Source organism: Suricata suricatta, chromosome 3 (assembly GCF_006229205.1).
Source record: "Suricata suricatta isolate VVHF042 chromosome 3, meerkat_22Aug2017_6uvM2_HiC, whole genome shotgun sequence".
Classification (NCBI taxonomy): Eukaryota; Metazoa; Chordata; class Mammalia; order Carnivora; family Herpestidae; genus Suricata; species Suricata suricatta.
Window position 1 is genome coordinate 162,554 of NC_043702.1, and position 11,167 is coordinate 173,720.

General features: G+C 54.4%; 1 protein-coding gene across 1 annotated transcript; it reads left to right on the top strand.

The window, feature by feature from the left end:
• The first annotated feature begins 285 nt into the window (after window positions 1-285).
• On the top strand, window positions 286-10,825 carry DTYMK (deoxythymidylate kinase). The gene is made up of 5 exons (XM_029933493.1): window positions 286-455; window positions 1,163-1,271; window positions 4,975-5,065; window positions 5,812-6,009; window positions 10,444-10,825. Exons 1-5 carry the CDS (start codon window positions 326-328, stop codon window positions 10,552-10,554), a joined length of 639 nt encoding a protein of 212 aa, XP_029789353.1. The 5' UTR covers window positions 286-325; the 3' UTR covers window positions 10,555-10,825.
• The last annotated feature ends 342 nt before the right edge of the window (window positions 10,826-11,167 follow it).

Sequence of the window (11,167 nt, forward strand, 5' to 3'; positions counted from 1 at the left end):
GGACAGGGAGTCCGCCGGAAGGGGCGGGGCGACCAAGGGCCTTCGCCCCGCCCCCGGGCCAGCAGCCAATCCCAGCGTGCGGCAGGGAAGACGGCCCACTTTAATCAATTCCAGAGCGCGCCGCTGACGCGATCCCATTCAGCCCGTCCCCGCGCGCACTGCTGACGCAGACATTTAACCTGACCCACCACGCTCCGCGGCCACCGGCTTTTCCCAGCGAGCACTGCGACCGCGCCCCTGTCAGCCAATCCCAGCGCGACTCGCGAACGCCCGCCAATAGGGCTCGGTGTCACGGGGCTGCGGCGCGTGGCGGGAAAGCGCCACGATGGCGGGCCGTCGCGGGGCCCTCATAGTGCTGGAGGGCGTAGACCGCGCGGGAAAGAGCACGCAGGGCCGAAAGCTGGTGGCCACGCTGTGCGCCTCGGGCCACCGCGCCGAGCTGCTCCGCTTTCCGGGTGGGTGTGGCGCCGGCGGGCCGCGCGGGGCGGTCAGTGCGTGCACCAGCTCGGTCTGGTGCTCGCAGTCCTGGTGTTTGTGCGGCTCTGTGGGACTCTAGTGGATGTACGACCCGCCGGCCCTTTCTAAAGCGGGGTCGTGACGTGGTAGTACATACAGGAGACTGGTGTCGCAAGGTTACGACCGGATATGTCACTCTCAGCAGTGTTCTGGCGCTGATTTGTAGTCCATACCCCAGTGTCTGGATAGCTGTTTGCCCTCTCGGTGGGGGTGGGGGGTGGGGTTATGGCATATTTTCAGTTTGTAAAGTAAAGCATTGCTCTCAGAAGTGCTTATGAAAATATCGTCAGTGCTTATGTTATCCAAAAACACCGTACGGCTTACAAAACGGGTAGGGAAACAGGAAAATGCTGTTTTGAATACCATCTAATCTTTAAGCCAAGCAGTCTGCGAATCTTATGAATACTTCTTTTGAGATAACTGCTTTCTACCCTCATTCCCTTAAAGCATTTTTCATCCCAGCGTGTGTGCCCTTTCTCAGGGAAGCTCCTTTGGCTTCAGGAGAAAGTCTGCACCTGTATACACACGTGGGACAATAAAACAAGATTCAACCTGAGTCTGGGACCAGAAGTTCAGGCCCAGCTATGTTCTAATTTAGGTGGAGACCCTGGCCTCACTTTGTTCTCTCTCTCTCTTTTTGTTTTAGAAAGATCAACTGAAATTGGCAAACTTCTGAGTTCTTATTTGGAAAAGAAGAGTGAGGTGGAAGATCACTCAGTGCATCTCCTTTTCTCCGCCAACCGCTGGGAGCAAGTGTAAAACCTACCTTTGTGCTGCCCCTTCCTGGTGTTGTGCTTCTTCCTTGAGCCTGGGTGATGCAGCTCTCGATTCTGAAGGGTGGTGGCAGTAATGCCAGGAAGGACATTTTGACAGGTGTCAGGCCTGTCCCCAGTGACCTCAGGTCTTAGAGCTCTGTAGTCCCCAAAAGCACTAATTAATGCTCTTTCTTTTTCCTGCCTTGCCACCTTTTAGTTTATTATTAATAGACTTTATTTTTTAGGGTAGGTTTAGGTATACAGAAAAGCTGGTGAAAAGTTCAGAGTTCCCCACATCCCTGTCCCTCCCCCCTCCTCCATTTCTCCTATTATTGGTCTTAGATCAGTGGGTTGACATTTGTTACAGTGGATAAGCTGATGTTGACACATTGGTAACAGAAGTTCACAGTTTACCTTCTCTTACTCCTTTTTTTTAACCTCCTCTTACTCCTCTTTTCTCAGCATTTAACTTTTATCTGGTGCCTGTGGTGTGTGCTTTCAGATGCTGTTGTGTCCATTTATATACACCTGTGTCACTGGAACTGTTTTCTAACATAAATAAGAGGGATCCTCCCATAAAACCATCTCATAACTTCCTTTCTGCTTCTGGCCTGCAGAGCTCTGACTTTCCTGTTGCTCTGGGGAGCTCTCCAGAAAGGCTGTTCACAGTAGATGCAGCCAGATGCCTGCTGACGGCTTTGCATTGCCACCCCCCCCCCCACAAGCAAGCCTGCACTGCTTTCTTCTGGCTCCACCTGTGTTTTATTTGGAAAGGTGTTCCCACTCCAAGTATTAGAAGAGATCGTTGTTATGTTTTTTTAATACATCTGGAATTTATGGACGTAATTGGTCTGACTTTGCCTTTTGTGGCTTTGTAGAAAAATAAGGTAAGTCCACTTAATGATGAAAAATAATGCTGACTCCACTTCCCAGTGCTCTTGTGCCTGGTCCACAGGCTTGTGTGTAGCGTGGCTCCTCCTTTGGGTCATTCCCGCCATTATCATTTGGTCAGTCAGATGTGAAAGTCCTTGGAGGACAGGTCAGATGCCTGGTTCACACCTGGCACCATCACCCACCAGCTGTGTGACCTTGGCCCCGCGCAGCCCCTCTCAGCCCAGCTTCCTTGTCAGTGTGGTGGCCATGGTGGCACGTTGTGTAGATCAGGGTGAGGGTCAAGTAGAGCTGGCCAGGCAGGCCCGGGAGTGAGCGCCCCGTGAGCCTGGGCTGTTCTGAAGCACTTTGTGAGGAAACTGGTTATTTCCTCCAGCCCTTTCATTGTCCACCTTTTTTGCTCTGCTTCTTAATCGAATCAATTGCTAGTACCCAGAGATACTTGTCTTCTGGCTTTTGTATAGTTCGGGGGCGCAGAATATGTTACGGTCCCCTCACAGGATGGGAACAGCGCCCATTTCCGTCCCCATCTCTGTTTGCCGACCCCCACCCACCCTCCAGGAGCACCTCAAACACCATGCCACACGGGAGTTCTGTACTGGAAATTAAGGATTTCTTTTACTTCCCGTAACAATTGAGCAATCTCCTACTCTTTTTAAGTTTTTAAGAATGCTTTCAGCCAATTGGAAGAGTTGCAAGAACAGTGCCAAGAAGTCCCGTATGCCTCTCCAAAGCTTCGCCTGTTGGTAATATTTTGCCACGTTTGCATTAATCATTTGCTTACTTTTTAAAAGTTATAGGTCATTTATTTTACAAATTTAGGGTTTGTCTGATGTTCGTTCGCTCACAAGAAGATTTGGGTTTGTATTTTTGGCAAGGATACTGTAGAAGTGACCCTGGGTCGGTCGTCTTTAGGATGAGCCAGGAGTGACACAGTACAGTTGGGCCGTCCCTGGACTGCTTGTGAAAGGGGCCCTGGCCAGGCCGTTCCCCCAAGAGACTCTCCTGTTCTAAGTAGTCCCTAGGGGAGGTACTACAAAAGTGCATAAATGTCCCCTTTTTTAGCAAACTCGGATTTCCTACTGTAGCGTTCATTAATAATCCTGCCTGGGTCTGTTCTGATTTCAGAAGGTGACTTTTCTAATTCCATCACTTATACATTTATTAGTTGGCCTTCTCTGTTACGGAGGAGTTTTCCTGTCTCCTCCTTCAATCACCCATCTGTCTGTCATCAGTATGGACTCCCAAATTCTTTGTATTTAGTGGGTTACACTGTTAATTATTTTGATATTTAGATTATTCCAAATCTGGCCTCTGGGAGTCTCTTTACATTGGCTCCTGTGTCCCTTTGATCTGTTCTAAGCCCTCATCCTTTGAGAACTTTTTGGTAGAATAAGATATTCGGTCTTCCCTTCAGTTTTCTCCTGCTCCAGCCCAGGGACCAGCTGTTCTTTTCCATTTCGTGGAGACGATCTCAAAACCAGCATCCGGGTGCTGGGTGCTCGCTGGTAGTGAGTGTCGCTGCCTCTAGGTTCCTGCTGTGGTTGGACCTCAGACAAGCTTCTCTTCATCTGCGTCTCTTTCTGTATTTGTGCTAAAACCCACGAGTTCGCGCCGACGCCTGTTCATCTCACCCAGCACCATGCTCTTCCCAGAGCGCGGCATCGTCGGCACACCTGCCTGTAACAGCTGGCGTAGAGGCCAGGGCTGGTCTGCAGCTCCGCCCTTAGAACAAGGGCACATTGGGGACGCCAGGGCAGCTCACTCGGTTAAGCATCTGACCCTGGATCTCGGCTCAGGTCATGCTCTCACTGTTCATAAACTCGAGCCCCGTATCGGCCTCTGTGCTGACAGCATGGAGCCTGCTTGGCATCCTCTCTCTTCCTCTCTCTCTGCTCCTCTCCTCTTGCACTCTCTCTCAAAATTTAATTTACAAAAAGAACAAGGGCACATTGAGCACTCTATTCGCAGGTCCCTGGGGGCGGGATTTTCCCCTCCTCAAGGTGTATTCATCTGGGACACAAGTTCATTTGACTTTGTGTGTGATTTTAGGGTTTTTTCTCCACGTTGATTTAATTTTAGTTTTTGAATACATAAAAGATTAAGTGGTTTTATGAGGCCAAGACATATGAAAAGGTTCCTGCGCCACACACCCACTTCTGCCCTCTCTCGGGTCGCTGCTTTAATAACGGGCAGTTACAGGTAATGCGCGGTGGGACCCGCGCCTTCCTGCCGGTGCCATGCCTCCCCCTCCCTGCCATTCTTGAGCTTCCTGAAGCCACAGATAACGGACACCTTTGTCCACAACAGTGCAAGTGACACTTCCTGCTAGTGTCAGGCCCTCAGCGCCCAGCTACCTGAGATCTCGGGGCAGGGGTATAGCAGCTGAGCAGCTGTCACTGGGTGAGGACTCCCTTGGCCACCTGTGCGTCCTCGTCCTCCAGGCTTCTGGTGGCGAGTGCCACCATGTCACCTGGCTGCATCTGCTCCTTCGCCCTCCTGGCCTCTACTTCTTTTCAGCGGGGCGACCTGTCCCCCGTGTACCCCCGCCCAGACCGCCCGTGCCTTCCTCTGCTCATCTGCCTTTGTCACTTGTGTCCGTGACGCTTTTGTGGACTTGTATTTTCCATGTTGGGCTTGGCTGGCAGCACTCCCACGGCACCTTCTGAAGAGAAGACCCAGAGCTCTTCTGAATAGAAATAGTTCCAGACCGCTGCGCTGTGGTCCCCTCGCGGCGCGCGTGGGTTTCTGGACCGGTCAGCTCTGTTCTCTGGGCCCGCGAGCCCGGGTTCACAAGCGCTCTGTCTTTTAGGCCGTTAATCAAGAAGAAGTTGAGCCAAGGCGTCACGCTCGTGGTTGACAGATACGCGTTTTCTGGTGTCGCCTTCACCAGCGCCAAGGAGGTGAGTGCCGTCTGGGCCTCGCGTGGCAATGGCAGGTGCCGACTCTGGGTGTGTTCAGAAAACGCCTCTGGGTCTCGTAGGGTCCTTCTCGGCACCAGGCTGACCAGCTCGCTGCTGGCAGGAAGAGCAGGCGGGGTGTTGTGTGCGTTGCCCACTGGCATCTCCCCACCCCCATCTGCGTCTTGTTTTTGGAGTGTGGCGGGGGTCTGAGTGCTTTCTGTGTATTTTCCTGCCTGTCCCCGCACCCCCCCCCCGCCCATGCTGTGCGCTTGTCGTTCTGTGGGGAGCACGGTGGTGACCACGCTGCCCGTTCATTCTGCTTTTTGTTAGAAACGTTCACGCGTACACGGCAGAGAAGGCGGCAAGGCCAGCACCGGCCGCTGCCTCAGAACCCTCGGGTCTCTGACCTGACGCCCCGCCACGTCACTGGCTCCGTCATGAGTGTTCAGCTCACACCCCAAAGCAGCTTCTCACGAACATAATCCCGCCTCAGAAAAGCCGGGCGCCCTTTCCTGACGCCCTCCTTCAGTCAGGGCCACAGTGGCCTGTTCTGTCAGGAACTGTTGGATTGGTCTTGTGCTTTCACACGTAGATTGACTCCAAATCCATTTAAGGGCGTGCTTGAAGTGAGTTCCTTTGCTATCAGACAAGCATTAGCTTGTTTTCCCCCTTTGTTAAGAATTTCGAAACCAAAAATTAGACCCCATTAAGCTTCTTTCTCTAACTGTCGGGGTCTCTGTTGCCAGAACTTTTCTCTGGACTGGTGCAAGCAGCCGGATGTGGGCCTCCCGAAGCCGGACCTGGTGGTGTTCCTTCAGTTAGGGCTGGCGGAGGCCGCCGCGCGGGGAGAGTTCGGCCGCGAGCGCTACGAGAACGGAAAGTTCCAGGAGCGGGCGCTGCGTCGCTTCCATCAGCTGCTGGCAGATGAGACTCTGAACTGGAAGGTGAGGGTGTCTCTAGGCGTCGCCGCCGGAAAGCGGCTCAGAGGCCCACTGCCCAGCGGAGATGCCCACCGGGGCCCGGGGTGCCTCCAGGGTCCCCCGCACAGCGGCCCCCAGCCCTCCGCCATTGTGCACAACTCGGGAATCGTGCCTGGCGGGTGAGTCGAGAGTTTGCCAGATGGCGGCTCCCAGACACAGCCTCGTGTGGCCAGGGCTCCTCTGCTGGCTTGTCACCGGAGCATGCCACCCACGAGTCCCACCTTGCTTTGCCTTCCCTTGTTTTTTTAAGTTAGTTTATTTTGTGTTTTTGTTTTATATTTTAAAAAAAGTGTTTTTTTACATTTATTTGAGAGAGACAGAGCATGAACAGGGAAGGAGCAGAGAGAGAAAGAGACACAGAATTGGAATCAGGCTCCAGGCTCTGAGCTGTCAGCACAGAGCCTGACGTGGGGCTTGAACCCATGAACTATGAGATCATGACCTGAGTTGAAGTCAGACACTCAACCAACTGAGCCACACAGGTGCCCCTGTTTTATATTTTTTAAGGTTTATTTTTGAGAGAGAGAGAGAGGGAGAACACATGCAGGGGAGGGGCAGAGAGAGAGGGAGACACAGAATCCAAAGCAGGCTCCAGGCTCCGAGCTGTCAGCACAGAGCCCGATTTGGGACTGCACCCCACGAACCATGAGATCATGACCTAAGCCAAAATCGGACACTTAAAACAACTGAGCCCCCCAGGCGCCCCTAAGGTTATTATTTTGAAAAACAGCATGAGCAGGGGAGGGGCAGAGAGAGGGGAGAGGCAGAATCCCAAGCAGGCTTCTCACTGCCAGCACAGAGCCCCATCAAGAGACTCGATCCCACAAGCTGTGAGATCATGACCTGAGCTGAAACCAAACGTCAGACCCTCAACTGACTGAGCCACTCAGGCGCCCCCGCCTTCCGTTTGTCACCCCCAAGCGGCACTCAGGCTTGCTGGCTCTGCTCCACCTGTAATCTCGAAAGTCCTACCCAGCTGGTTTGGGCTCAGCCCTCAGTCTGTTCTCCTCCAGTCCTGGGAGTCCTTTGCTCCCTCCCTCCCAGCCCCGGAAGGGGCCTTTCCTCCTCTCCTCTGTGGAGATGTCCTGTCTCCACACTGACCCCCAGGCCCAGGCCTCACCCGCAGGCTTACACCCATGCAGCTCAGCCCTGTCATACTCGGCCGTCTCTGCGTGCTCAGTGCCCCTCAGCCCTGCTCCCTCCGCCTTGCATGCTGCTCTGGCACCTGACCCAGTCCCAGCGGCCAGCCCCACTTCCCCCTCCCCGTGGACACCAGAGCGGCCCCCTCCCCACTGTTCCCTGCACTCACCCATCCCCGGAAGCACCTTGTGTGAGCGTACCCTGGTCGCCTGGGCCCACCCTTGTCCCTGTGTGGCCAGAGGTGGCCCTGGGAAGGAGAATGTGGGTTTTCATAACTATGGACAGCTTTCACCACTGAGACGGGCTGCACCCCTGCTGCTCTGGGGCAGGGCTGCAGCTGTTGGCTTTGACTCCTAGTTTGGCCTTCTTGTCTGGTTCATCTGCCCTCTCAAGCTACCTGTCTGTGGCCCTGCCCCATCCTCTGCATGGATTCCCACGCCTCTGGCGTCGGGGTGAGTTCCCTGCTTCGCAAGAGGACACTGTCCGCAAGGGAGCGTGGCATCAAGCAAAGAGGCAAAATCATCGTTAATTTATAGGGAGCAGTTTTTGGTTCCCAGACCCAGAAATCACCTCTCCTAGGCCCTTGTGACCCAGCTTGCTCAGAGACGCCCATAATCCATCGACGGGAAGCCCAGATACTTGCTGGCACGGGAGAGAGTTGGTGGCCAGGCGCTTCCGGACGGGAGCCCGGTGGGCCTCCTGCTGCAAGGCTGCGCGGGGTGCTTTTAGCCTTGTCGGGTAAAGCGAATCCTGGCTGATTTCTCTTGGTTAGCGAGACAGGTCCTAACGTAGTCTCCCAGGCTTCTGCAAAGCAGGGGATGCCTGTACTCGGCCTTTCTTTTCTGTTCCACGTATTCACATCAGAGCTAGGGGTTGAGCGGGGCATTTTTCTGTAAATGGAAGCTCTGGATAATCCCTTTAAGTTTATTTGATATAATCAACTTCCAAATAGCCCCATTTTTATACTGATTGATTATATCATGTGCAGAAATTCTGAAGCTCTGCTCCATTTGTTTTCTTGTGTCAGTTCTACGAGGTCTAAGTTATTCTGAATTTAGAATACTTTTCAACATCTACAAGGAACAAGACGGAAAGGTCTGTGATCAGGAATGTGAGTGATCAGGAATGTGACCGGCACAGGAGCCCTTGTCCATCCCAGACTCCTGAGCTTTCATCTTGTATTGCTTCCTCTAGCTTTAACATTCTGTAATGTTTCTGTAGGGTGGGTCTCTTGGCATAGAATTCTCAGCTTTTGTTTATTGGGAAATTAACTTTTTAAGCATTGTTTTTAAAAGGTGTTTAAGCATATGACAAAAAGAGGTTACAGCTTGCAAGTACAGTACATAAAGCTCTTTCCCAGGACCATTGGAGAACAATCCGTACCTGACACCTGCCCCCTGCTGTGTGCTGTCTAAACTTCAACACAACACCATTGGGCCCCCAGGCCCCCCCCCCCCGGTCCCACTCACGTCCTTTTTAACAAATGACCCGGTGTACAGTCACATCTCTGGTCTTAGCCTGTGACTTTCATGACACGGACACTCTAGAAGCTTTGCAGCAGTTGTGGTAGGGAGTCTCGGACGGCCTCTCCTGTTACCAGGAGCCAGGATTCAGGTCACACGTCGCTGGCAGCGTGGAGTGAGTGGGCTGCTGGCCTCCCAGTGCGCCCTGCATGCCGAGTAGGGCTGCAGCCTGTCCCGCTCCTAGTGATGTCCACTTTGTTGGGTATTGATTTGTGTCCAAGTGCAGCCGACACTCGCTGTTAGGTTAGTGTACAACGTCATGACTAGGCCAGCCTGTGCCACTGGCTGTGTCCCCAGGCAGGGCCTTCCGTCCCGTGGCTCATTTACCCCGGCCCCCCTCTCCTCTGCACCTGTCAGTCCAGCCCCCAGTGCGTTCTCTGCATTTACGGGTCTCCTCCTGCTTTTGGTTCGCTTGTTGTTTAGACTCCACGTACACGTGAAGTCATACAGTGTCTCTGACCTGCTTCACTCGGCGGGACACCCCCTGGGCCTGCCCGTGTCACTGCAGGTGACAGGAGCTCCTGCTGCCGTCCGGCTGAGCGATGCGCTTGTACTGGTGACGATTACCTCCAGGGGCGCTTGCCAGGCTCCATTGTGACGTGACTCTCCGTCTGTAACTAATAGTATTTTGTGACGAGATTCTTCAAAACCACTGAAAAGTGTCATCGCTCATCAGATTTCCAGGTCACCTGTACATCTGTGTCTGTACAGACTCGTGTCTTCCCATCTTATGCTGTCAGCCTGTTCCGCCAAGGTCTGGCCCGTGGGACCCCTGTCCCTGCAGCTCCTGTCACACTGTCTCCTTGCCAGCATATTAATATTTTCTGGATTTATCCTGTACTTTCCCAGCCCAGCTCTAGACTCGGCAGTGTCCCCAGATTTCCTGGTTCCTTCTTGTGGAGAAAGCTATTCTAGATCCTCGCCCAGGGACCAAGGGCGCTTGTGGGTGCTGTGCTGTGGCTGTTACCAGGCGCTCCGAGGGTTAGAGATGTAGAAGGTTCTGTGTGATAGGCTGTGTGTGAATTTATAGGTGTGGGGTACACCCGTTTGTGAGTTTATACACGTGTGGGGTACACCCATATGCGAATTTGTGTGTGTTACACCCATGTGCAAGTTTGTACGTGTGTTACACCTGTGTGTGAGTTTATACATGTTACATCAGTGTGTGTTTGTACATGTGTGGTGCACCCGTGTGCGAGTTCATACCTGGCACGCAGGGTGCAAAGAGCATTCCAGAAGGCCTTCAGGAAGGGGTCGCCGGTGTGGGGTCTCGGCTGGGGAGGAAGTCATTGGGACTCCTGTGCTCGGACCTCATGAAATCACTGCACGTGCGAGTAGGCATGTGCGACTGGGAGCCCGGTCTGTCAGCACACAGCCGGCTTCCCAGGCTCGGCTTTGGTGCATGACTTGCCTGACCTCTGGGCGGAGGCTCGGTGTGGGGGGCCCTGCTCTCCCTGCCCCCTCTGCGTGCTCCCAAGTGGACCCGTCAGGGTGGGGCGGGGTAGGGGCTGATCAGGAGCAGGCCTGGGTGCTCCTCCTGCATTGGGGCATGGCGGGACTGCAGGACGCCTCGGTCCCCAGGACGCAAGCAATGCCCACCCTCCCAAGCTGAGGGCAGAGGGGAGGGCGCAGGGCCCTTCTGGAGCCGGCCCTGGTGGAAGCCCCCACTAGTAGTGGGACCACGAGCAGCATTAACCACCCTCTTTTCCTACTCCCCACCCCTCTGTGGGAACAGATGATCGACGCCTCCAAAAGCATCGAAGACGTCCACGAGGAGATCCACGCCCTCTCCATGGACACCATCCAGGCCGTGGCGCACAGGCCGCTGGGGGAGCTGTGGAAGTAGACTCGCAGCGGCCCTCAGGGCAGAGGTGCCCAGGAGGCGGCCGTCCCGACGCCGTGTGCATACGAGGACCAGGCACCAGCGGCCCATCATGAGGCGCGGGGACTCCAAGCGCCCAGCAAGCAGGCGTCCGCCACTTGGACCCCGAGATCCCAGCGCAGCTGCGTGTGTCTGACTGAGCTCGATGCCCCCGTCCAAGCAGTCTCATTGAAATGGCGATCGGCTGAAACTCTCCTCAATCTTTTATGGGAATAAAAATGACTTTGCAAACGTCCTGTGGAGCAGTTCTCTCCTTAGCAGCAGGGGGCAGGAGAGAGAGGCTGTCTTAGAGGGCCAACCAGGCCCCCCGCGCAAGGCCTGCAGGGTACCCACCACAACTTTGCCAGCAGCCACCACTGGGTCCTGAGCACCTCTGCGTTGGCCTGTCGTAGCTCCTTTGCACAGTCTAGCGGCACAGATTCAGGGCCGGGGCCAGCACAGTGCCGGGCAGTGTGGCGGGGGCCCCCATCCAGAGGGACTGTGGCCAAGGTGTGGTATCTCGGTGACCGCTGCATTATAAGAGGTAACAAGACAGTTCTGTGGGGCCTGGGCAGCACCTGCACGGGGCCATAAGTCC